Genomic DNA, 27,837 nt, shown 5'->3' with positions numbered 1-27,837 from the left:
CCACTGTTTACGTCTCTACCTACTTCTGTACATTTTTCCCCCCTCTCTCCAACATTTCTTTAACCCCTTCTTCTGGTGGTCTCTTCTACCTATCTTTCCACTTACATCTGTCCTGTCACCTCCGGGCCCATTCCCTTGATTCTTTCCCCCTTCACTCTAGTCTTGATAAGGGCCCAGATCCAAAAAGTTGACTGACCATTTCAACCAATATTTGCTGATTCCAGCATTGTAGCTTTTGTGTTTCTCATGAGGATAAGATTAATCACTACTTGTTTTGTTCCTATGTATTGTTTTCTATTACTGTAACCATTTCCAATCATCTAATTTTTATCAAAAAATCCTTTTTATATTCACTTTTATATTATATGCTTATCTATTATGCTATCCTATTCCCCATTTTATTTTACAGAAATCCTTTTTATTTATCTTAGTTCTTAACTGGATTATGAACTTAATATTTTATATATGATATTTCTTGTCTATTTTATCTGTCATATTTTGAATTTCATACTTTTTTTGTCATCCAGAGTTCCAATTTTTGGCTGCTCTTCCTTCCCTGTTCAGAAAACAATCTTGAACACATTTAACGAACTCTAGCCCATCCAGCCCATCTATCTTGTACCTGCAGTTTATATACTGTCAAAGTCTACTTGTTATTGAAGCTTCTAAGCCCACCTGGGCCAGATTCCCTTCGTGCTTTCCAAAAATACCTTGTTATTTGATTATATTTTATTTTTATTATTCCATTCCCTTTTCTGCAAATGATTTGTAATTACTGAATAAAATCTAGCATTGCTTCTTTCAACCGTGCACTGAAAGTATACTGATCAAAAATGCCTTCTTTTATAATTTCAGGAATCACTGTCTACACTTTCCTTGTGTAGTAATTAGAGGATCCAAAAATTACAACTTTAGAATAATTCTTGAAACTTTCTGAAATTTAACTGCAGTTTTTCTCTTATATGCCAGCAAGATTGGCCAACAAGATTTTCTTCAACAAAGATTTCTTAAACCAGGGGTGGGCAACCTTTTTAAAAAAAACTCACATTGTGCTTTAAATAATCCCTATGCCATAAGTGCTTTGTGATTAGTAAGGGATTACTTTAAGTGATATATGAGTGGGAAGGGAAGATTGAGAACCACTGCTCTAGACCCAATTGTAACTGAAATATTTTGCTTGAGAAAAAATGACATTGGCCCATTTTCTTTGGAGTTATGAAACCGTGCACTAATGAGTCAATTAGGTACAATTAAAACAGTGGTTTTCAATCTTTTTCTTTCCACTCACATACCACCTTAAGCAATCCCTTACTTATCACAGAGCACATGGAATAGGGAATACTTAAGGTGGAATATGAGTTTTTGCAAAAAGGTTGTCCACCCCTACTTTAAACCTTTATGTGTAATACCTCTTTTTTGGGAGTAGAAATTGTATATTTGATTACTACTGAAACCAACTCTCTTCCCACCTCATTTTCTTCTTTCTCAAATACATTGTAACCAAAAATACTAATTCCTCAGTGTGTTCCTATAGACCACCTCCCATTTATAGTGATAGTAAATAATCCCACAACTGTTGAGGTCCATAATCATTTATTATTCCCAAGCAGAAGACAGTGTTCATACATCATGTTTCAAAATAAAACCTAATTTTACATGGAACTCTTTTATTTATGTGATAAATCTCTATGTAAAGGTAAGTCTGTTATGTAAATGAGGTTTTCAGCCAGAACAGTGCTAGAAATGGAAGGAAATTGTGTTTTACTTTTGATAATTGTTTGTTGGCTACTCAAAATAGGTAGAGCAATATTGATTTACTTCAATAACAATCTAATTTTAATTTATGGTGCCAAGCTTTCACGGTGAACTCATTCTCTGTCATCAACCTTAGTTCTAAACCAGTTTTATGGCACTATTTTTGATTGTTTTAATTCCACATTAAATTTATTAGATCATGAAAATGCTAGTATCTAAAATACTAAAACCAGTTACAGTAGAGAATAACTGCAGAATAAAATTTCCCTTGTCTCACTAAATGGCCCAAGGATAAGCAGGATGCAGGATAGAAGCAGAACAAAACCATTTCTATACCGTCCCAACAAATAGCCCCTTGTTAGATTCAAAGTTGAGGAATTTTTATTTTGCACAAATAATCATCACTGACTTCATGTGGAATTGTTTACCTTTAGGCATCATATGGTTTCAATAGTGAAAATGATAAATTAGTGCTGATTTGCCTGATTTTATTCAGAGAATTGTGTGCAAAGCTGAACAGAGTTAAAATTATTCAGATGAATTACTTGGTAGACCTTAATGACCAGCAGGACAAGAGACAGTTTGAAATTTGGGATTCAAAATTGAAAGTGATCAACTTGCTTGCTCCATGATTTGGAGTCTTGGACAGACAGATGAGCTTCAGATCAAGCTCAGTTGTGCTGGCAATGAATCAGAATTAAACAGTGATTTAATGCAGCAACCAAAGTACTATATACATGGTAACATTTTAATGAGCAAATTCTTGCTAAAGTTGATCGGCAGTGGCATCATAAAAGAAGCATTCAGATCTCTGGATCTCAGTAACTCTGCAAGCAGGATGCTTTTGAGATCTGCAGCACTTGATTGCTCTCAAATAAGTTTAATGTCTTGGGTCGGGAAACCTGCCCTTGGTTACCATCCACTAAATGATCACTAACTACTCAGTGCAGCGAGAAAGGAAATTTTGGCATTGTACGAGGACAGAATTGTTCTCAGCAGTGGAAACTTTCTTCCCATTTCAATAGTTTGCTAGCACTCATTGTTCAATATTGTGGAGATTAAACAGTTTATTACTTGACCTGCACACAAGAGTCACTCAAAATATAAGAGAAATTACATAAAGCAACACCCATTCTTGATGTTCTGTAGATGAGTGGCTGATGGGGTTGATAATAGAGCAAGCTTGTATGTGCTGATCATCAAAATTGTTGGGCATTGATTCATAGATCAGTTCATTTTCCCAGAAGCAGCAAAGGCCAATGTTAGAGCATATAATCTAAACTGAACACCAGTGAACACAGAATTTACAGTTAATAAATTTACTGTTACAAATTTAGTTCTAATGCAATGTCCCCTTTCACTATTTTTAATTTTGTAATTGCATGAAGTGAAGATGAGGGCATTAATGGGGAAATTCTAGGTGGTATTTCAATTTTTAGAACACCATCCTGTTCTGTGATTGAAATCTCAGGCCTGCTAAATATAGTTGTAATTTCTTGTGAGTGATCAGTTCCATCTTCAGAGATGATGATGATGTTGCTTGGACCTTCATCCTGAGAAGAACTGTGATCTTCAGATGATGTTGATGATGAGGGTGAACATGCTGAAATCTTTTTGAGAGGATTGGGAGGTTGCAAGCAGTCTGACATGGCCTTCATTTGAGCAGGAGAAGCTCTCCTATAGCCCTTTGCCAAACTGCCTATAGGCCCTGTTCGTTCTTTAATTGATTGCTCATCAAAGCCTCGATTGTACAAGGTTGTTGCACTGCTGACCTATACATGCACACATACAAGCAAAGATCAGTTAAACCAGAATGGAACACCATAGAAGAACAATAGGCAAAACTAAATCAGCTAAACAGCCATCATAATTCCATCACAAGATCACAATCCACAAGCTCTAGCACTGACATGCATATTGGATCCTTAGTTATGTCAATTGAGTCAATAGATGGACATCTCCAATATATAAATTTGTGCTTGGATGATTCATCCAAGTACTTAAGCATTGGAACTTAGTGATAGCATGGAAAACAGAGGGAAAATGGCAGGGCAAAATGTCCCCAGAATTAATTGGATATGAATTTATAAAAATAATATAACATAAGCACCAGAGACAAGTTCAATCTGGAAACAGGAACATACTCTTCATTAATTAAAAAGGATGTAAAATCAAGAGCAAAGCTGGAGTCTGAAGCCAAACACAATCTGGCAGAGAAACTCAATGGGTCAAGCAGTATCAGTAGAAGAAAAAGAATGGTCAATGTTTCAAGCCAAAATTCTTCAGTAGGACCAGATAAAGAGTTTTGCCTCGAAAACTTGACTATTTTTCCCCCACTGATGCCGGTTGACTTGCAGTTCATCTGTTTCCTGTACTGTACTGTACTGTACTGAGGGAGAAATTTCTTTACCACAGAAACTCAGAAAATTATCACACTTAAGTTGATTTGATCTCTCTCTGGATTGAAGGAGTGATGAAAGAAATGGTGAGGTTGAGGGGAGGACTGGTGAGCTTAATGATCCAATTCCTGATAAATCCTTTTGAAGTCCATTGAAATACCATTTTAACAATTAATGCTGATAATATAAACTCATATATAGTTGCCAATCAATCTTCTCGTGAAATTTGTCAGTTTAATTGGCAATTTTTAAAGAACATTTCATTTTGAGTAGCATCTTTATTTAGAATATGTACATGATTTTAATTGTGGAGAATAACCAATTTCTTGATGATCTTGCTATGACTTATAATGCTTGTCTGTGTTCACTTCCACTCAGATTTTGCAAAGGTTTCTTTTGTCCACTAAACTATCAAAAATGTCTATTGATTTCCATCAGTGAAATTACCTATCAAAACTTGTGACAAGGAGCACAAAGGGTCACCTTGATAATAAAGTCACATGTTAAATAGGAGCAGAGATTATAATGATTCTGAATAAATATATTGGAGTATCATTAGATAATTACATTGTCCATGTGACAGTGACATGCTTATGGTGAAAGAATATTCAGTATCAAATTGTAATTCTCAGTCTGCTAGGGATCCTAAGCAGCCGAATGTTCCGTCTGGGGCACCAAAATGTAATACTTTGCTTCTGAGGTACTAGGAACTAGTTCTGTGTTTGTGAAGCATCAATAAGCAATTATCATGAAATTTAAGCAATAAGATGTAGTCATGTGTATGTGAGACATCTTCATGCAGTGCAGATTCTCAAAGCACATTTTCACAATCGTGTTATACCCTAGCTAAGTAGCCTCATTTCTTGCAACAAAATACCACATCAGTACCACATCAGTAGAAAATTGAATGCAACAGTGATGATTTTGTCCAGGTTAAAGCATTTGAATTCCACCAATGCCATGATCTTTTTTTGTCAGAGAGGCTTGGATGCAGGTTCCATCAATTATCTTTGTACATCTGAAGAAACATAAGAACGGGTAGTGTGGAAGTCTGGCCATATCCTCACTTATATTAAAAAAACAGCTTTGGGTGATGGATTGCTTGGATTATAGAATTAACCACTCAGAGATTGATAAGATGCAGGCCATCTCTGACTCTATGCTCTATGGACATTGTAGCATTTGAAGAGATCAAATATATCATACATATGGCTTACATACTGAGGCAGCACTATTTATCCCCAAATCCTCAGCCATAGTAATATTTATATTTTCAAGTGTCAGAATTAAAATGATTGCAGGAGGTATTAGAATTACTCCAAAATGATAGTGTTAAAATATTTCTTATTTCTTACCCTTCCGGAATGCCCTGTGTGGTGCCCTGAAATTCCCGCAGCTTCACATATTTCTTTGGAATATCTTTCCAAAGTGTGAACTCCAATTGCTTGTTCCGAGAACTGCATGGTACCAGGCACAGGACGACGGTAGAATGGGCCTTCACGGGGAATCATCATGAGGTAGCGTCGCAGCAGGGAAACAATACATCTTGGATTTGGAGAATCGGCATATTGTCTTGTCCGAACAATTTTCAACTTGTCGTGGCTATCTTGAGGATTACTTGGTCTGCCAGTAAACTCCACGTACTCACTGATCATGTCGCATCCAAATTCAAACTGATCAACTATTAATTTATGATGGTCCTTGGCTGCACAGAGGGCAAAAACTTTGCAGACATAGAAGTAGGCAGCATAACTGTAGCTTTTTGCATCTTGGAGGTGGAAGACCACCTGCCACAGTCTTTCTTCATCATCTTCTGTATATGGCTGAGCCTGTTTCCTTACTATCCCAATGCCCAACCGTTGCAGCTGCTTCATCCGATTATCAAGGGTGGCCCGAAACTCAGCAAAGTCTGGTTTCAGTTTATTGAAGAAATCAATATCTGATCGCCTACAATTCTCCCGTAGGTGCCGCAGGATTGAGCAGCAGAGGAGGCGGAGAGAGTTGGGTGGGTATTCTGAACCATCTTGTCTCCGTACTTCAAGCACAAACCTGCATAACCAGAAATTAAGTTCATCCTGGGTGATTTCATAGCAGAGTTCAGGCACATAAAGGAAAAGCTCATTGCGCTGGACACCCTGCTCCATAATGTAACTGTTGCGAGTTTTGCCCCATTCGTCCCAAACTCTGACACCCCAGGCTGTTGCTTTTTTGGTGTTGTATGGAATCCCACTATCTTGTAAAGCTAGCAGCCCCTTCTCCTCCATACAGTGTTTGGCAGTCCAGACTTTGCCCTCTTCCTTTGTCAATAGGCAGTCTTCATTGTTGTCTAGATCAGGCTCCTTTTCCTGCTTAAAAGAGGTAGTAATCGAAGACAAAGAGGCTGCCAAGGCCCTCGTATCTTCCTCCACAAATTTAAGATTGAACTGATCCATTTATCAGCAGATAATTGAACTTCAAAGCAGGTAGAAAAAAAAACAAAGGGAGAAAAAGGAAAGAAAACTGCTGCACTGAGACTTAAAAACTCAGCGCTCAGGCTGGGGCCCCCCGCAGGGTGTTATCAACAACAGCTGCGCGTTAACTGATATACCCCTGCAAGGCGAGGTTTAACTGCTATTCAGCTGTATTTGCAGAAATGATTCCCAGAGGCATTTCATATCACGTGAGCAGAGCTGAGCAGACAGGGCTTGGCAAGGGTCTCTCTGTTCTTGAAGGAAGTGGAATGAAACAAAATGCCAGCCCTCATCAGGCCCCTCATTAATCATCTGTAATGTGTGTTTATTGCTGCCTGGCAAGGTAGAAGGCTGTCTTGCTCATAAAAAGGAGATGGGCGGGAGTTAAACAAGAGTTGGCATTATTAATTCACTGCTTTCTCTGTTGCCAAAGCCCAGTTCATGAATGGTTCTTGTTTTGCTTGCTTTTCTGTTCTTTGGATTTATGGTGGGGGAGGGTGACTTGAGGGAACAGAGAAATGGATAATAGAATTATCTTTCCTCCATCCGTTTCACTAGGCCTTCTATGATGCTTTAATTAAAATGCTTTGCATAGTAATAGCATGCTGTTTGTGAATGACTCATATTTGGAGATAAATATTCTAAATAATTTATTGACAGTTTTCAGGCCAGATAAGATCTTTCAAAACATATTAAAATATACTAATTGTTATATTCTAATAACTGTAGCTTGATTATGCAGATATCATGTTAACAGTCCAAATCCCACTCCCATCCTTTGAATTTTTGATAAGCATGAAAAGAAACACAACAGTTCTTGCAACAGCGAAAAAACCCTCAGTGGCTAACCACTTAAATTACACACCCTATGGCTACAATGACATGTCTGTCCATGGCTCATGAACTGCCAAGTCGAGGCCACCCGCAAATTGGAGGAACAACACCTTATATTGTGACTCGGTAGTCTCCAAATAGACAGCATCAGTATCGACCTCCAATTTTTACGAACCTCCCTCCCCTCCTGGTGCCTCTTTCCCTCATCCCTCTCTCTCCCATTTTCCAGCTCCCTAAAAAGAACTATCTTTCTTAGACCTCTCCCCATCACCTCAGCTTCTTTCTCTTCTACCTTCCCACCTGTATCCGCCTATTACCTCTTACCTGTTAGTGTGCGTTTCACCCCTTTGTGAACCCCTTTCCCCCAAACCCCCCCCCCACCCCACCTCCCAACCTTTTTATTCATATATCTGCCTGATCTTTGGCACTCGAAGAAGGCTCATGACCTGCTGATTTCTCTAGCATTTTAGTGTACTGAAAAATAGTTCTTGCAGCTCTTGATGAAACCAGATAAAGTCACTATTCAAACAAATGATCTGCAAGGAAAACAGAAGGAAGTAGCAATCATCAGAAACTTGCAAAATTGTATTCTGGAAAAAAACAGAAAATTGATGCAAATCATGAAGAAATTATAAATCACTCCTGCATGGAATTTTGTTGAAAATAGAAATGAGGTGAGGATGAAGCAAGGTGAATGATGAATCCTGTGGCTTCCATTCCTACTCCACTTCTGTCAGTTTTAGCTCCACCCTGCTCTCCTTGCTTCTGGTACTTAATTAGCTCTGTGACCCCTTGGAGGAAAATGCCTATTAGGTGTAGGGAATGACAATACAAAAGCTGTTCCAGAGACATTCTGCCTGGGACTGGATTGTGTTCATTGAGACCATCCTAATCAGATAGGAGAAAGCACTATCGTACTTTGCTGTTGAGCTGCATTGCTGTACAGCAGGAGAAAATGATAGTGGACCTTGGGTTTACCAATGTTTAATGTGAGTCTTTTCAGTGCATGAGATAATGATGACTTATAGCGAGACCCCCATTATGTGTGTACACAAATGTCATCTGTATATACTATAATTTGAAAAGTAAAATTTGAGTAAATGATTTAGAAGTGGAGGCAACATTGGTTAAATAGTTTCCCATTCATCCTGTAGATTAGCTCTACTCTAGCAAAAGATTGAAATATGTTTTGCAGCAATGACAGTCTTGCTTGACCTTTCTGAAATGGGATTAGGTTTGTTGATTAGAATCACAATGTCATCTAGTAGATAAATGAATTTCTTAGATTTTCTTCAAAAATTGTTTAAGATTAAATTTTTATTAGATCCAAAAAATTTTTTGTTAGGTTATACTGGTTTATTTAATGATTTGGGGTTGGATAAGTTTCAGATCGCTTTTTTACGTTTAGCATTGGCTATTGCGCGTAAATGTGTGGCGATTTCTTGGAAGGATGATGTTGAAGTGAATATAGTTCGCTGGCATAATGAATTGAGATCCTGTATTTATATGGAAAAAATAACAAATAATTTGTATGATAATTATAATTTTTTTGTTCAGATGTGCTTGCCTTTGAAATGTATGGGCTTAATAATATCTTAAGGTATTTTATGGGTTTTTAGTACTTTTTTTTGCTCCCCTTGTGGGGTTTGGTGGGGGTTGGGTGTGCTGGGGTTAGTTTTAGTTTATTTTGATTTCTATTTTTATGTATCGTTTGATAACATTTTGAAAATTATAAATAAAGTTTGGAAAAAAAAGGACAAAATAAGCCATGTTCTGCATTTGATTCTACTCTGAATTTTTCTTGCAAGTTTTGCACAGCAAAGTTTATGTCTGTTGTGAATTGATGCATGGAAGCCACCATGTGATAGAGGAAAGTTTTCAGCCAGTAGGAGGAAATAGTTCAGGGAACCCTTACAGTGAGCTTCCCTTTAGTTGATAGCAAGGAATCCCCCTGTAGTTAACACAATTTTTTTTACTCCTTTCTTGATATTCATGATTACAGTGCCAGCATACTTAGATATGGGAAATGAGGCTGTTTGTCTCAAGTTCCTCTCTAGCAGTCTGAGAATTTAAGTAGGAATCCTGTCTATTCCAAAGGTCTTGTTAACCTTTGGGCTCTTCAGTTTCTTGTTGAGTTGGGGTGAAGTTGAGAAAGAATACTGTCTGGTCTGGTGATAGGGAGTAAAGGATAATTTAGGAGTTCTTTCGTTCTCCTTCCAGTAGATGCTCTATGCTTCAAGCTTTCCTCATTGAGCTACCGAAAGAAAATAGATGCAGACACCGAGAGCAGTTCAGTTTATACAAATGTTTATTACAAATTCAAAAACTGATTTCAAACTACAATATGCAAGCCCTTCCCAACTATACTTATCAATGCCTGGACTGGTCCCAACTGCCGAAGCGAGGCAACGACTGCACACTTGTAGTAGGTTGTCAGGGTGCCGGTAGCAGCTTCTCCACCTCCCCCGACCGGGACGTTGGCTGGACTCTAGAATTTCTTCTTCTTGCTGAGAGATGTTGCCACCTCTCGGAGAGTCTCAAACTTTAGCAGCGGGACCATGGCTTATATTACCCAAAAATTGCTTACCCAAGCACCTACTCCCAGCACAGCAAGAAAGATAAGCGAGCAAACTAGCATGCTAGGCTTCTATCGAATAACATAATTTTCAGCTTATCACTTTGAATACAATGGTTTATTTTGCATCAAGGCTAGGCCTCTGACAGTCTGTGACCAAAACAAGCAGGAAGATTAAATGTTCTTGGTACACAGATGTCCTTTCTTCAGATAACTGCATCTCTGGCCCCTCGGTGGAATTTAGCTTATGTTTGCTGATTCTAAAAACAAGCAGGTTCTCAGCCTTCCAGAAGCAAAGGCTGCAAAAGTAAAAATCACGGTTTAAATCTTCCATTACATAATTTTTCACACTACACTATCTGCAGCACCACTTTGCAAAGTTTTCAATCTCGTGGAAGCTATAACTTGGATATTGTTATAAGATATTATGAGCTGAATATGGTGAATCTACTGAATTGATTGGTTTTCCTTCTAATTTTTGACTTCCTCACCCAGAATATATTCCTGCTCTGTGTCCTTTATTCAGCCATATTAGTTTAAACTCTTCCTTGCAGTCCCAATAGTTGCAACCTACCCTAGCCCCTCGATGTATGTCAGATCTGTTCCAATTCAATGCAACATGTTCAGCTTGTACAGGTCCCACCTTCCCCAGAAATTGTCCCAGTGATCCAGAAATACGGAGCTCTCCTTCCTCACTTTTTTAAGCTATGCAATCATTTGAATTAGTTCCTATTCCTACATGCTAAGCTTCACTTTGCTGTGAATCATGAGAAATGTACCTTTCACAGTAGTGATAGTTATCTGAAATAGAGTCTGCTAGATTTGGCATTCACATTGTATCACAGTAATTTATTACCTACGTTTAAATCAGCTTCAATCTACATGAACCATTGTTATTTAAAAAAAATGCTACAATATACATGGACTCTGTAACTTACTAAATTAATATGCAGTTTGCTGCTTTAGAAATTAAAATGATTTCTGTCAAATTATACAAAGGATAAATAGAATGATTTGATTTAATTTATGCAGTCATGTTCATGGAGAAGGGCAAGAAATACTAAATGTCCAAATATTACTCCCATTCTTACTTTTCTGTCTAATATCCCCCTTCCAGTGGTCTCTCCCTTTACCTGTATCTCCACCTCTCTCACTTTTGTCAAATAAGCTATTACTTTTTAGCCCCTCTTCCACCCCTTGATGTAGTTGATATCTCTTTTTCCCACTTTTGTCCCAATAAAGGGTCCCGATTCAAAATGTTGACCAACTATTTCTATCCACGAATGCTGCCTCTGCAGCAGCTAATTGTTTGCTAAAGATTCCAGCATCTGCAGATTTTGTGTTTCTCTATTCTCCAAATAATTGAGTTGGTGTTCATTCAAGCAAGACTGTGATAAGGTAGTCTTACTTTTGGATTATAAGTGGTACATTTATTTTTCACATTTCCGAAGAAAAATATTTCCATTGTCACAAATGCCATTTTTACATAATAATCATGATTAAAGTACAATAATTTATGTTTGATTAACAAATATGTGACTTGAAGAGTCTTTCCTATCTCTGCCCATCACAGTGGCAGAAGCCGCAGGGAGAGAGATACAGTATATATGAAGTTTTAGCTTTGTATGCTGTAGGATGTACAGGTTGAAGCTGAGGCAGTGAAACAATGATGGAGGTATTGGTTGTTGAGCTTGATGAACAGAATTATAATGAACTGAATGACTTCTGGATTATAATGCTGCAATAGATATGGACTCTAAATTAATTATTAGTTTGCTGGTGAACAATAAATGCTCCTTGACACTGCTCACTTCAACTTCCCAGGTTTTTAGCTTTATTGATTGATTTGGATAGCCTATATCTAATGAACAACCATTGATGGCAGAGAACATGATTATGTTAATTTTGGAAGTTAGGAGGTGCCATGAAATTTAAGAGCCTTTCATTATCTTATCAAATGTCCCTAAAATAAGAAATGACTACACAGCACTAGACTTTTTTTGTATGATCATTATGTTCAATTTGGTTGCTTGAAAATCTGCATTTCAAACTTGTATACCATATTAAGGTAAAAGATTGCAAATATTGGGAGTCTTAAATTTTGACAAAAACATTGCTAGCATTAGATACAATGGCAACTGAGTGAGAGAGTTTATGTTTTAGATTTCTGGCTTTTGTCAGAGTTGGAAAATGTTACCATGTGGTCATATTTTCCATGTTTTTCATTTGCCTCCTGCAGCAAGAAACAGAACTGCATTTTATTTAAAATATTTTTGAGTTTAATCGAAAATACACATAATAGGTTCTCAAAGAACCAAATACATTATATATTTATATTGATTATCACATTATACATTAATGTTGGATTTGAAATCACAATCAAACCTAGAAGTGCTTATTGTCCCAGAAGAAAAAAGACTGACTAAATGAAAAAAAAAAGTTGCTCTAACCCCTCCTACTAAACAAAGTTGAATTAATATTATTAGCAGCCTTGGAATTGAGCAGCAACCTCTTGAGGTTCAGCAAAGCACACCAATCTACTGCATCCATGATTCTTAATTATTCAAATGTGACCTTAATTTTCCTGACATTATGTCTAATTTTCTCTAGACTCAAAAAGGACATGGTATTCTATAACCATTACAAGTGGGAAGGTGGAAAATAATCTTTCCAATGGGATTTCTCTTCTGGCCAGCAATGTAGAAAATGCTAAAAGTTTTCTTTGATTTGATGTTAAATTTATATTCTCATCCTTGGAGAAACCAAATATTGCTATTAACAGATTGATCCTGAAGATATCCAAAAAGGTTTTGTCTAAAATTTTCTTAATTTGGGAGATGACCAAAATATGTGTATCAAAGAGGCTTCAAAAATTTTATTTTTATCATAGAATGGATTGAAATCAGGATAAATTCAGAGAGTTTAACTTTAGAAAAGTATACACTATGTACCACTTTAAATTGAATCAAACTGTGTCTAACACACAGTGAAGAATTATTGATAAGGTCTAGAATTTCTGTGAACCAATCTTCCTCTGAGAAGAATAAATTAAGATCATTCTCCCATTCAGTTTTGATCTTAATTTAGGAAACTGTCTTAATATTCAATATTTTATAATATAAAGCAGATATTATACAAAATGTAGTTCAAAAAGTTCATCTTTAAAATTCAGATCAGGAAGACGTGGAAGTTTAGATTTAATAAAAAGTCTAATTTGGTAATAGCTAAAAAAAAATGTCTATTTCGTAAATTAAATTCCACCATCAATTGTTGTAAAGATGCACCATTTTGGGGGGAGTCACGTGATGGAGTAGTGGCTGGTCAGGTGGAAACAGCCCTCTCCAGAGAAAAGGAAAAAAAAGTGTGAAAAAGCAGAGCTCAATAAACATAAATTACAGGAAGAGAAAGATAAAGTTACAGGGAACAGACAGAAGATGGTACCCAAAAGAGAAAAAGTAATAACAGAGAAAAAGGAAGAAGGAAAATCACTGGAGAAGAAAGAAAAAGGCCTTACCTGCACGTCGGAGCAGAGAACCACTGTGGAGAGGAGTGGCTAATCTCCGGTGTTGGTGAATCCCCAGAGGAACGGTGTCCTCCCGACTGGCGGACTCCAAAAATGGCTCTCAGAGCCAAGAAAAGGTGCGCAAGTAAAAGAAAAGATTAACGCCGACGGGAGGGGGAACAGCTGAGGAATGGCCAGCTGAGAGATGCCCTGTATCAGCTGGGGGAAGTAAACAAGAAAGAAGAAAAGAAGATTGGTGAGAAAGAGAATGAAGGGCTGGAAGAGGGTGAGCAGCAACGGGGTGACCGACAGGGGGACAACCTGTGGCAGGAGACCCAGCAACGGGTCGACCTGCAGCAGGAGGCCTAACAACAGGAGACACAGCAGCTAGAGGCCCAGCAAGGATACAGAAGCAGCTCACCAGAGAAGGATGAAGATATACAGATACAGAGAAGAGAAGATGACACAGACATAGATACATACACAGAAGAAGAGGAGGAAGAAGACCAAGAATTTCAAAGGAAAGAAGAAGGTAAAATAGAAGGACAAAGTTTAGATAAAGCCTTTTTCGAAGAACAACGTCATTTAAAAAATGGCTATCATTAGAATTTAGTTCAATCAAAAGGAAAATGAAAAGAGCTGAAGACAAAATGCAAAGCTTAGAGTTGGCCATGACTGAAATAGGGAAAAGAGTAGAAAATGTAGAAGAACGAGAAGCTGCTGTAGAAATGGAGATAAATGATTTAAGAGGGAAGTTGGAAGAGAGCGAAAAAAAAATTTAAGAGACACAAGATTTATTGTCACAAAAAATTGACGTATTGGAAAACTACAGTAGGCAAAACAACATAAAAATAGTGGGCCTGAAAGAAGGCAAAAAAGGGTCAGATATGAAGGAATTTATAAAAGGATGGATCCTGAAGCTGCTGGGAATGACAGGTTCACATGAAGAAATAGAAATCGAAAGCTCCACCACATCAAAAACCGAGATCCATATTGGTAAAATTTCTAAGATATATGACAAGAGAAAACATACTGGAGCAGGCAAGAAAGAAGGTTAGAGAAGACAATAAGCCGTTGGAATATAAGGGACAAAAAATATTTTTTTACCCGGACATAAGCTTTGAACTTTTGAAGAAGAGGAAGGAATTCAACATGGCAAAAACAATCTTATGGAAGAAAGGGTATAACTTTATATTAAGACATCCAACAATACTCAAAGTATTCATTCCTGGGGAATGGAATAGACTGTTCTCGGACCCAAAGAAAGTCCAAGAATTTGCTGAACATTTGCAAGATAGAAGAGAGGAGAGGAGGAGTGACAAGAAGGATGACCGGCAAGAAAATATACAAAAATATGTAAAAATATAAAGTAAAGATAATGTATATATAAAGATTTAAAGATGGATAAGAGAAGAGGAAGAAGGAAAAAAAGAGAGAGAGCTTTGCTATAAGTATAGGAAAATAGTGTTCTCTGGTGGGGGCTGGGGGGGGAGAATAATGGTCACTGCGAAATTGGTTGACGCTTGTGAGTAAGTTCGCAAACCGAATGGAAAGGGGAGTTGTGGGTGCCGTCAAGGGACAAGAGGCAATCCAAGGAGTGGAGGTTCATTTGGATTAAAGGGTTATTGCTTGTGGGGATTGTTGGGGTATTTCATGTCTTAAATGCATTGTCATATATTGAGATTAAAAAGGCAAACTTAATAAATAGTAATGAAAAAAGGAATGTAGGTGGTGAAGAGGCGGAAAAGAAGTGAAAATATAACCAAGTTTAAGTGTATCCCATTGGAAAAAAAATCACATATAATTTAAAGGACAAAATTACAATGATTGAAAAAACCTGGGAACCATATATGGAACATAACAAAGAGCAGGCCTAGGACCACCAGCACCTAAAATGATAAGAAGATAAACACGATCAGATTTAATGTGAATAAGTAGATGATACGTCTTTTTTGTTTGTATTCCTTTTGTATTAAGATATTGTTTTATTGTATTTTATATGTCCAATATTTACTGTTTTTGGAGGGGGGGTGGGAAAGGGGAAGGGAGGGATGGGGGAAAAAAAGAGAAAATGTCACTGTGAATATTAAAAGAGATGCATCTGTAAATTTATTGGTTGATATGGTTCATAGTGCGATAAATAAAGAATTACAAAACAAAAAGATGCACCATTTTGTTGATAAAAAGATTTTTAAAGCTTTTAATCCCAAGCCAATTCCATTCTTCATAACCTGCATCTAAAATGGAGGGCTGAAAAAGACGATTAGACGGAATCGGACTAATGAACAAAAATCCAAAAGATTTCCTGAATTGGACCCAAATTCTTAGTCTCTGTCTCATTATTAAATTTTTTGTTAATTTTGGAAATAAAAGATAAGGATGAACCTAAAACTGCCCACATTGAGATGGCAAGTATTTCTGAATTTGAAATACATCAATTTTTGTTTAGGTGGAATATAAATTTGTTACAACAATATAATGTGCCTATACTAAAACATTTAATGAAGTTATGGATAAAGAAAAATAAAATGATAGGCTCTAGGGGTAAATTATTGGCTTTGACTCCGTTGTTTAATAATCAACTTATTTCTTTTTCAATACATAATCAAAGTTTATTACATTGGAGATTTAAAGGTGTGAAAAATTTGGGAGATTGTTTTAAAGAGGGGAAGTTTTTATCTTTTAATCAGATGAGGGAAGATTTTGGTATTGATAAGAACTCATTATTTCTTTATTATCAAATTAGATCTTTGGTAAAATGTTTGGTGGAGATATGATTTTACCAAAAATGACTAAATTTGAGACTTTTCTTATGAAGGTACCAGAGAAGGGTTATATTTCATCTATGAATCAAATATTACAGGATGGTATGGATAAAAAGGGTTGGGATAGATTTAAAATTAATTGGGAAGCGGATATTGGTTTTATTTTTTCTGAAGATGATTGGTTAGATATCTGTTATGATAGTGTAACTAGATTGATAAATGCATGTTATGCAGTGATTAATTACAAGTTTTTACATCAATTTTATTTGACACCTGAAAAATAAAAAAAATATGGTTTTAATGAATCAGATTTGTGTTTTAGATGTGGTGATACGGTTGGAACTTTTTTTTCATGCTGTTTGGTTATGTATACATATACAATCTTTTTGGAAGAAAATTCAATTGTTTTTAGAATACCTGTATAAGATTAAAATAGTTTAGATCCAACAGTATTTTTATTGGGTAGTTTGCAACCTCTGAAAGGTTTGGGATTAGATAAATTCCAGCTTGCTTTTGTATATTTAGCTTTATCTGTAGCGAAAAAATGTATTGCTAGTATATGGAAAGATACAAATATGATTGATATTAATAGATGGCATAATGAGATGAAATATTGTTTAATAATGGAAAAAATTACATATGTTTTGCATGATAATTATAATTTTTTTGTTAATAAGTGGCTGTTATACTCATAATATTTACATTTCAATTTATATTGATTAGATTTTAATATGTATATTTAATTTTTTCTTTAATATTCTTTCTTTTTTCTTTTTTTATGGCTCTCCTTAGGAGGGTTGGCTGAAGGGTGGGGGGTTCTTTTATTTTTTTTCTATATATATTAAAAAAATTGTTCATGTTTAATTGCTGCAGATGTCATATATTATTTGTTTTTTGAATGAATAAATAAAGTTTAAAAAAAAAACTGCCCACATAGAAGTATTTTTAAAAGATTATAACTCCATTTCAACCCAGGGCAGTCATCTATTTTATCAAATTGTAACAACAATTACATATTTCTTATCATTATTGCCCAATAATAGAATCTAAAGTTGGGTAATGGCAAAGTTGGCTGACAAACTTGCTAAAATGTGTAAGTAATGACAATATCTTTGGAATAGAATTCTCTGGTCTAGACACAAAAAGTAAAAGATCATCTGCATATCAATCGTCCCTTTAAATAACCCCATAAAATCTTCATTTGCACGTAAAGCAATAGCTAGCAGTTCCACCACTAGCTCAAAAAGCAGGGGACTTAGTGGGTAACACTGTTTAGTACCTCGATGTAATTTAAAAAAGAGCTGCATTTTCAGAGCATGAAGAGGAAGATGCTGTTTCATGCAAGTGTGAGAAAGTTGTCTGAGAGGAATGATAAATCTAAGGTGTGTGCCAATTATCTTCTTTTCTTTGCATTGATGCTTAAAATTCCAGGTTGTGCATTTTTCCAAACCTGGTTATAATCACTCCTGATGTAAATAGTAAAATCCAATGTGCTGGCATTGCACCCCATATTTAAAGATTTTCCTGGGCAATCGCTCCCCCCCCCCCGCTCCATTACCTCCAATGTGGGCAAATGGGACTAAAGTAGGAGGGCATATTGTGGAGTCAGCATGGACAAGCTGGGCCTTATGACGTGGTTTGCTGCCTATTGCTTTTGCATTGAAATATATAGCACCAACATTTCATAATGTACACAATCCAGTATTTACAATTTACAAAATTTCATTTAATGAAATATTTCTAGGAATATATATTAAGGGTGGTTTTATTTTCCAGGTTAGGAGTCTAGATTGTATATTTGCAAAGTGTATTTTTCAAAATTAATTTCCATTTAGTTTGGACAAAGGATTCCACGATGAATGATGGAAGATGCCTAATATCCGTTCAAATTTATTGTCACATTTACCATGGTGCAGTGAAAAAGCCTACTTTGCAAGCAGTCCAGGATGATACAGCAAATAAACACAGTAGAGAAATGAAGAGTTACAGAGAAAGATCTATTTGCACACTGCAAAGGCAACACACTTTTAAAAGCGCAAGATTCATTCAGTGTCTCATAATGCGGGAAATAAATTGTCTTTGAATCTAGTGGGAAGTGATTTCACACTTGTGAATCTACATTATAGTTTAGCATAGTTTTTAGTGGAGGGTAGAAGGTGATGGGGGTTGTGAAGGGGGTTTAGTTAGGGTTTAGATGGTCCTTTTGTAGTTTTTTCTTTTTCTTTATACAAATGAACATTAATTTAATTAATTACTGTACCAATGTGATATATGGGTTTAAAAAATTTGTTATATATGTGTTGATTTTAAATAAAATATTCAAAGAAAATATATTCCGACGGGAGGAGGATAGGGAGAGTTTGGATGAGTCTTAATATGTTGGCTGATTTTCCAAGGCAAGTTTGAATAAATGGATGGGGAAAGGGAGGTGTTTGTGTAGTCTGAGTGGCATTCACAACTGTATGCAATTTCTTGAGGTCTTAGGTGGAACATTTCTTGCACAATGGAGGGATGCATCCTTACAAGATGCTTTCAAATTGAGGGACAAATGTGACAAGCCAAATTTACCCAGGCTTTTGAAGAAGTTGAGGTGCTGGTGAACTTTCTTAGACATTGCTTCGACATGGCTGGACCAGGACAGGTGCTGGAAATGTTTATTATCCACTGTCTCTTCCTCAGCACCATTAATGCAGACAGGGGTGTGAGCTCCACCCCTCTTCTGGAAGTCTATGGCCTGTTCCTTGATATTTCTGACATTAAGGGAGAGGTTGGTGTCCTGGCATCAAGCCACAAGACCCTCTATCCCCCTTCTAAATGCTAACTCATTGTTAAAGATACAAATTATCGTGATGTAATCTGTAAATTAAGAGATGGAGTTTGATAATACTCAGATGAGTATTGGATTTGCTTCTGTCACAGCCTAGGAGCAGTAATTAAATTGAAAATGTTGAGGGACCATGAGGTAATGCAGAACAGCAAGCTCCAGAGGGTGCAATAAAATACCCTCCTACGAGAGAAGATATCACAGGTATATAATTGAAGTATATTTAAAAAGACAAGCAATTAAATAGTGTCCCAAAGTGATTTGTAGTTCATAAAGTAGATTTTGGAGCATGGTCAATGGCATGGTCTGGAAATCACAGCAGCCAATTTGTACATAGTAAACTCCCTTAAGAGCATGGAGACAACAATCAGTAATCAATTTTCTCAGTGTTGATTAAGGAGATGATTTCCCTGCTGCTGCCTGAGTAGTACAATAGGATATTTTGCATTCTGATTGGAGTGCAATAAATATTTAAGTGTTCTTCTTAAGTAGTCCCTTGGCATTAAAGATGACTTGCTTCTGCTCTGGTTTTGTGGGTTCCTAAATGACTAATGAAACCAGTAGTTGTGTGTGGGCAGAAGAGCTACTGGGCACCGTGTTCATCTTCGCTCGCGAAGGGATGGACCATGATGAATGAAATCAGTATGGGAACCCCAGACTCTTCAGCAGATAGAACAGAACATGACTGATGGGTGAACATGTGGTTTGTGAGTGAGTGCCTTCTTTTCACTATTAGGACATTACAGCATAGTCTTCGGCTCACGATATTGTGCTTACCTACCAAAAAAATTGAAACCCTCCCAATCTCATTTTTTTTTCATTCATCCCCTATTAATCCAGCCTCCACCCCCATCCCTGGCATTACATTCCAAGCACCTATAACTCTGTGTTTAAAAAAAAACCACCCCTAATGTCTTTTTTTTAATTTTTAAAAAACTTTATTTAAGATTTTCAAATTACATAAAAAATAATTAATTAAGATAATAACAAAATAAACTGAAACAATGTAAACACAGCCGCCCTCCCTCCCACCCTTAGCAAGCCCCGCAAGGGGAGCAAAAGAAATCTCAATTCATTACATACATAAACTGTGTAATATCTCAAACTTATAACAAAAAAAATTAAGATATTTTTAAACCCATATATTCCAAATAAGGAGACCACATCTGGACAAAAAAAAGAGAATAATTATCATGCAAATTATATGTGATTTTTTTCCATATAAATACAAGATCTCAATTCATTATGTCAGCGAACTATATTCCTTCTACATTATCTTTCCAAGTAATCGCAATACATTTCTGCACTACTGCTAATGCTAGATGAACAAAAGTCATCTGAAACTTGTCCAACCCCAAACCAGTCAAAGATACAGTATAACCCAACAAAAAAAATTCTGAGTCTAATGGCAGTTTAATCCTAAATAATTTTTCCAAAAATACTCTAATTTTTTCTCAAAAAGGTTGAACTTTATCAGAAAGCCAGAGTACATGTAAAAATGTTCCTGTATGTAATCCATATCTGAAACATAAATCTGAATTATTAAATCCATATCTTTTCAATTTCTCAGGAGTCAAATACCATTGATGTAAGAAATTATAATTAATTAAACTATATCTTACATTAAGTAATTTAGTCACCCCATCTTGACACATAACCTTCCAATCTCCTGAGGTATATCATAAGATAAATCTTCTTCCCATTTATTTCTAGATTTATTTAAATTTGGTTTATTCATACTATCTTGTAATAAAGCATACATATCAGAAATAAAACCTTTTTTTTAATGTTTGTGAAATCAAAAACTCAAACTTTTAAAATTCAGGTAGCTTCATATCTCTTCCAAAATTATCTCTTACCAAAGCACGGACTTGATAATACACAAATAAAGAATTAAATGGTATTCCAAATTTTTCCCTAAGTCGATTAAAAGAAACTGTCCTTCTTCAAAACAATCCTCGAGCACCTTTATACCTTCAGAATCCCAAATCTTTAAATACATATTATTCATTGAGAAAGGAATAACCCTATTTTGATATAATGAAGTTAAAGATAATATCTTACCCCTCAAACCTATAATAGAATTCCTTTTATTCCAAATCCCTAATAAATGTTTTAAAACAGGCATATCATATCCCTGTAATAAACAAGAATTCCACTTAAATATAAATTGATGAACCTGAAATTCAGAAATACTTTGGCCCAACTAGGAGGTTGTGTAATATCTAACATCCTATTAACAAATTTTAATTGTGCAGCTTCATAATAATTTTGAAAATGAGGCAATTGAAGTCCTCCTAAAGCATATTTCCATGTCAATTTCTGTAATGCTACTCTAGCTAACTTTCCCTTCCATAAAAATTTCCGCACCGCCATATTCAAATCTTGAAAAAATACTTTTGAAAGTAAACATGGAATTGATTGATAAAAGATATTGAATATATGGAAGGATATTCATCTAAATACAATGTTAACGGAAGATCTTTCCATTTATTCAAATCCACCCAATCTTTTTCAGTAATGGTACCTAGTTTAATTTATATAAAGACTGATAATCCGCATCAACATTTACCCCTAAATATTTAATTTTATCACACCATCACAATCTTGTAATCTGTTTACACTCACTGTAATCCCCATCTGAAATTGGTAATATTTCACTCTTATCCCAATTTACTTTATACCCAGATAATACTCCAAATTGCTCCAAACATTTTTGCAAATGTTTCAAAGATTGTTCTGAATGTGTTAAATATATCAATACATCGTCAGCAAATCAATTAATCTTTTATTCATCTTCTGCAACTTTTATCCCTTTAATATTGTCATTTTGTCTAATTGCTTGAGCTAACGGTTCTATGACCAATGCAAATAAGGCTGGTGACAATGGACAGCCTTGACATGTTGATCGTGCTAACTTAAATGAAGAAGAAGTTTGGCCAGTCGTCACCACCCTAGCAACTGTATTTTTATATAATGCCTTAACCCAACCAGTAAAAAATGGCCCAAAATTAAATTTTTCTAACACTTTAAATAAAAAAATTCCATTCAACCCGATCAAATGCTTTTTCCGCATCAAGTGCAACAACCATTGGTTGGTTGGGTTGCTGCCTCGACGCATTGATCAATGCAATCAATCTAAGAATATTATCCGAAGCATACCTATTCTTAATAAAACCTGCTTAATCAGCATGTACCAATTGAGGTAAATATTTAGCAAGTCTATTTGCCAATATTTTAGCTATTATTTTATAATTTACATTTAATAAGGAAATTGGCAGTATGAAGCCACATTCAATGGGTCTATGTCTTTCTTTAGAATTACTGTAATTATCGCTCATGAAAAAGATTCTGGCAATGATTGTTCATCTGTTATTTGTTGAAGCACATCCATAAATATAGGAGACAAATCTTCATAAAACACCTTATAAAACTCTACAGTAAATCCATAGTCTCCTGGAGACTTCCCATTTGGCATCGCCTGTATAGCTTCCTTAATTTCAAAATCTGTAAATGGAGACTCCAATTCTTCCACTTCATCTTCTCCCAAGACTGGCAAATCCAAAGCAGATAAAAAGGATTCAACCATTATCTTGAACCCCCATAGAAATATATAATTTCTGATAAAATGAACAAAATTGATCATTAATTTCCTGAATTTTATGTAACTATTGAATTCCTTTTAACAGCATTAATAGTTCTTGAAGCTTGTTCAGTCTTCAGTTGCCAAGCTAATACTTTATGAGCTCTATCTCCTAAATCATAACAACACTGTTTAGATCTTTGAATTAACCGCTCATATTGATATGTTTGACTAAGTTGAAACTTTGTTATAATACATTGCAATGCTGCTTTTTTTCCTCAGTAGTATTATTCTGAAATTCTTTTTCCAACTCAGTTATCTGTTTCTGCAACGTCAAACTTTCTGCCAAATATTATTTTTTTTTAACTTTTACTGAATAACTAATAATTTGACCCTGTAAATATACTTTCAAAGCATCGAACAAAATGAAATTACTCTGTTCTGAATTAGTATTTATACTTAAAAAAAAGCAATTTGTTCCTTAATATAGCTAATGAACTCAGGTTTTTTCAATAACATTTCATTAAATTTCCACGTAAGTTGATTGCATAACCTCAGAACCAACAGAAGATATAAATAACATAGAATGATCAGACACAATCCTACTCTTATATTCAGACTGAACAATTCAAGCTTGGAGATGTGCCGATACTAAAAACAAATCTAGAAAATAAGATGGCTGTACAGATGGCATCTTTGATGAAAGATCTGAATTTGGTAGAGATTTGGAGAAGATTAAATCCAACAGAAGATTTTTCTTTTTACTCATCCAGACATCCCTAATGTCTCCCCTAAACTTTCCTCCCTTGACTTTGTACATGTGTCCTCTGGTGTTTGCTACTCCCTCTCTAGGAAAAAGGTGCTGACTCTCTACCTTATCTATGCCTCTCAGAATCTTGTGGCCTCTATTAGCTTACCTTTCATCGTCCTTTGCTCCAAAGAGAAAAGCCATAGCTCTGCTAACCTTACTTCAATCCAGACAACGTCCTGGTAAACCTCTGCTGCACCCTCTCCATAGCTTCCACCTTCTTCCTGTAATAAAGTAACCAGAACTGAACACAATATTCTAAGTGTGGTCTCTCCAGTGATTTATAGAGCTGCAACATCACCTCATGATTCCTAAACCCAATCCCCTGACTATACCATAGGCCTTCTTAACTGTCCTGTCATCCTGCGTGGCAGCCTTGAGAAAGCTATGGATTTGAACCCCAAGGTCCTTCTATTCTTACACACTGTTAAATATCCTGCCTTCAAGTTTGAACTTCCAAAATGCATCACTCATACTTATCTGGATTGAACTTCATCTACCACTTCTCTGTCCAATTCTGTCTCCTGTCTTTATCTTGTTGTAACCTATGACAACCTTCATCACATTTCACCACACCTCCATCCTTTCTATCATCTACAAAGTTACTTGACCTATCTTTCTATTACTTCGTCCAATTCATTTATAAAAATCATAAAGAGCAGGGTTCCCAGAACAGATCCCTGTTGAACTTTACTTTTCTCTGATTTCTGGGCTGAGTACTTTCTGTCCACTACTACTCTTTGCTTCCTAGAAGCAAGCTAACTCTGAATTTATGCAGCCAAGATCTCATCAATATCTTTTGACCCTCCTCAAAAATCTCAGTTCGGCTCGTGAGGCCTGACCTTCTCCTCACAAAGCAATGCTGACTATCCCTGAGAAGACTACTTCTTTAAATGCTCGTAATTCCTGTCCTTCAGAATTCTCTCCAATAGTTTGCCTACCACTGATGTAAGATTCACTTGTTTGTAATTCCCAGGAGCCACCCTATTATTTTATTAAACAAGGGGACGACATTTGTCATTCTTCAATCCTCCGGCAAGGAGGACACAAAGATCATTGCCAACATCTCAGAAATCTCTTTCCTCCCTTCCCATAGCAACCTGGGGTATATCTCATCCAGTCCCAGGGATTTATCAACCCTAATGTTTTAAGAAGATCCAGCACTTCCTCTTTATTAATCTCAATATGACCCATCAGGTTAGCTTTTTCTATTCTGACCTCATCTTGAGCAAGGTCCTCTTCTCTGGTGAATACTGAAACAAAATATTAATTTAGGACCTCCCCAACCTCGTCCACCTCCAAGCATATGTTGCTTCCTTTATCCTTAAGTGGCCCTACCTTCACTCTTATCATCCTTCTGTTCTTCATGTAAGCATAGAATGCCTTAGGACTTTCCTTAATCCTATTTGCCAAGGCCTTCTCATGACTTCTTCTCTTTTGCAAGTGGTCCCTAAACATCTTCCACATTATTTCTGAGCTTCTCTGAGAACATCTGTATCCTAATTTACTCTACCTAGTTCCTACCTCATCATATTGTTAATAGCCATTTAAGAACTTAACAATTTTTGTTTGCTTTTATCATTGTCCATAGCTATGCTAAAGCTCAGGCAGTTGTGGTCTGTATCGTATTGTTCCCCCACTGAGTGGTCTATCACCTGATCAAGTTCATTTCCTAGTACTGGACCTTGTTTTGCATCTCCTCTCATTGGCTGGTCCATACACTGTGTCAGGAATTCTTCTTGGACACACCTGACAAATTTGTCCCCAACTATCCCTTTTCCAGTTAGGAGGCACCAGTCAATATTTGGGAAGTTAAAGTCTTTCATAACAACCCTGCCTACAAATCTACCTACTTATTGTTCCTCAGTTCCCCGCTATTTGGGAGCCTATAGTCTACTCCCAATACAATGATTGCTTCCTTCCTATTTCTAACTTCCACCCACACTGACTCAGTCAACACACCCTCTCTTTCTGCACCTTTGATTACCTGACCAGTAATGCTACACCCTTTTCCCATCTCTTTTACCACTATCATCCTTTTTAAAACATTTAAATCCCGGTACTTGCAACAGCTAATCCTGTCTGTGTGTCAGCCAAGTCTCTGTAACGCCAACGACATTGTAATTCCACGTACTAATCCATGCTTTAAAGTAAATCACAAAATTCTGTAGACACCATGGTTGAAGTAAAAACATAAAATGCTGGAGAAGCTCAGCAGGTCCATGCTCTAAGTTCATCTGCTTTATTCTTAATACTCCTTTCATTGAAACAGACACATTTCTATTCTTTTTAAAATATATTTATTGAGTTTAGCATAACAATTCATATACAAGATATTAATAAAGCAAGGCAAAATGATAACATACATAACAAAATTAAACACACAATATAACAAATTATAAATTCCACCCTTATTATTAAATATGTTTGTCTATTAAAATGATTATACATATTCTACACAAAAGAGTCTGGAAAAACAACCAACTGAAAAACCTCACAAAGATAAGCGTATACAGAGCCGTTGTCATACTCACACTCCTGTTCGGCTCCGAATCATGGGTCCTCTACCGGCACCACCTACGGCTCCTAGAACGCTTCCACCAGCGTTGTCTCCGCTCCATCCTCAACATCCATTGGAGCGCTTACACCCCTAACGTCGAGGTACTCGAGATGGCAGAGGTCGACAGCATCGAGTCCACGCTGCTGAGGATCCAGCTGCGCTGGATGGGTCACGTCTCCAGAATGGAGGACCATCGCCTTCCCAAGATCGTGTTATATGGCAAGCTCTCCACTGGCCACCGTGACAGAGGTGCACCAAAGAAAAGGTACAAGGACTGCCTGAAGAAATCTCTTGGTGCCTGCCACATTGACCACCGCCAGTGGGCTGATAACGCCTCGAACCGTGCATCTTGGCGCCTCACAGTTTGGCGGGCAGCAACCTCCTTTGAAGAAGACCGCAGAGCCCACCTCACTGACAAAAGACAAAGGAGGAAAAACCCAACACCCAGCCCCAACCAACCAATTTTCCCTTGCAACCGCTGCAATCGTGTCTGCCTGTCCCGCATCGGACTTATCAGCCACAAACGAGCCTGCGGCTTACGTGGACTTTTTACCCCCTCCATAAATCTTCGTCCGCAAAGCCAAGCCAAAGAAGACATATAAATCAGTTAAATACTATTATAACAAATCACATTATATCCCAATAAAGTCTTAAAAAAAGGGATATTATCCAGGATAATCATAATTAAACCCCATAAATCCACTTATCTAAAAGAAAAAACCCTAAAGGTCACGATTTGATCCATTTTTGTATTTTTCTTGTAGCCTTGATTAGAGGGAGGGGTTAGATTCCAGGTGAAGGATTCTAATCCTTCCCTCTAATCAAGGCAACAAGAAAAATACAAAAATGGATCAAGTCGTGACCTCCAGAAGATGGATGGATCCAAATCACCTAAAACTGCCAATTATGATAGCAATGAACCCCATACCTTTTCAAAGTGTAACATTATCTTTAATATACTGTAGCAGCTCATTGGAGGCTTAATCAAACTGGCTCGGGAGGTTCTGAGTGATGTATTGATGTCACACTGCAATGACGTCTTTTAGAATGCACGGGGTTTTAAAAGCTGCATGTTACTGCTTGAGTAAACAACCTTTACTGAACTTCAACTTAACTACGTCTGATCATTTTCTTGTTCTCCATTTCGCACTATGACACAGTTGCTACATTGGTGTCCCCGACGGGCCCAAACGATTTTGGACCCAACATGGACAACATAGCGGTTTCACTCAAACTGCTTGTCTTTTGGACTACTCAACCTGAAGCTTGGTTTGGGCAGCCTGAGGCGCAATTGCACATTCACAAGATAGAAGTGGACGCCACTAAGTACTATTATGTGGTAAGCACCCTCAACCAGGACACAGCTGGTCAAGTAGTGGATTTCCTTCAGAACTCACCAGCCCTCAGCAAGTACGAAGCCCTAAAGGACCCCCTTCTCTGGATTTATGGTCTCTCACGGTGCGAGCGAGCTGCATGGCTCCTGCATATCAATGGCCTGGGAGACTATACTCCTTTGGAGTTAATGAATGACATGTTGGCACTGGCAGGCTGCCAGAGGACTTGCTTGCTCTTCGAACAGTTGTTTTTAGAGCATATGCCAGAAGACATCTGCCTCATGTTAGCTGATGAGGACTTTGATAACCCTCGAACAGTGGCCCATGCAGACATTCTGTGGCGCACGAAACAGCAAGGTGCAATACCCACAGAAATTAGTGCTGCATCACACCCACGAGTACCGGCGACGAGGGCGCACATTCCCCGGACAAGCATGATTCCATGATA

General features: G+C 36.8%; 2 protein-coding genes and 1 long non-coding RNA gene across 6 annotated transcripts in view; 1 reads left to right on the top strand and 2 right to left on the bottom strand.

The window, feature by feature from the left end:
• The window catches only part of bmpr2b (bone morphogenetic protein receptor, type II b (serine/threonine kinase)), a 306,159-nt gene that overhangs the window by 132,977 nt on the left and 145,345 nt on the right, over positions 1–27,837 (top strand). The gene's annotated exons all lie outside the window — the stretch shown is intronic.
• On the bottom strand, positions 1,587–6,586 carry LOC138760244 (uncharacterized). The gene is made up of 2 exons (XM_069930574.1): positions 5,510–6,586; positions 1,587–3,527 (listed from the first exon to the last, which is right to left on the bottom strand). Exons 1-2 carry the CDS (start codon positions 6,584–6,586, stop codon positions 3,081–3,083), a joined length of 1,524 nt encoding a protein of 507 aa, XP_069786675.1. The 3' UTR covers positions 1,587–3,080.
• Positions 20,247–27,543, bottom strand: LOC138761606 (uncharacterized). Of its 2 annotated transcripts, none has more exons than XR_011356389.1 (3): positions 27,453–27,543; positions 23,605–23,719; positions 20,247–22,656 (listed from the first exon to the last, which is right to left on the bottom strand). It is a non-coding gene; the product is annotated as an uncharacterized lncRNA (long non-coding RNA). The 2 variants fall into 2 exon arrangements; XR_011356388.1 differs by having other exon boundaries at positions 22,649–22,724.

This window comes from Narcine bancroftii, chromosome 4 (assembly GCF_036971445.1).
Source record: "Narcine bancroftii isolate sNarBan1 chromosome 4, sNarBan1.hap1, whole genome shotgun sequence".
Taxonomy (NCBI): domain Eukaryota; kingdom Metazoa; phylum Chordata; class Chondrichthyes; order Torpediniformes; family Narcinidae; genus Narcine; species Narcine bancroftii.
The sequence above is the reverse complement of the archived record's forward strand: the minus strand, read 5'-3'. Positions and strand labels throughout refer to the sequence as shown.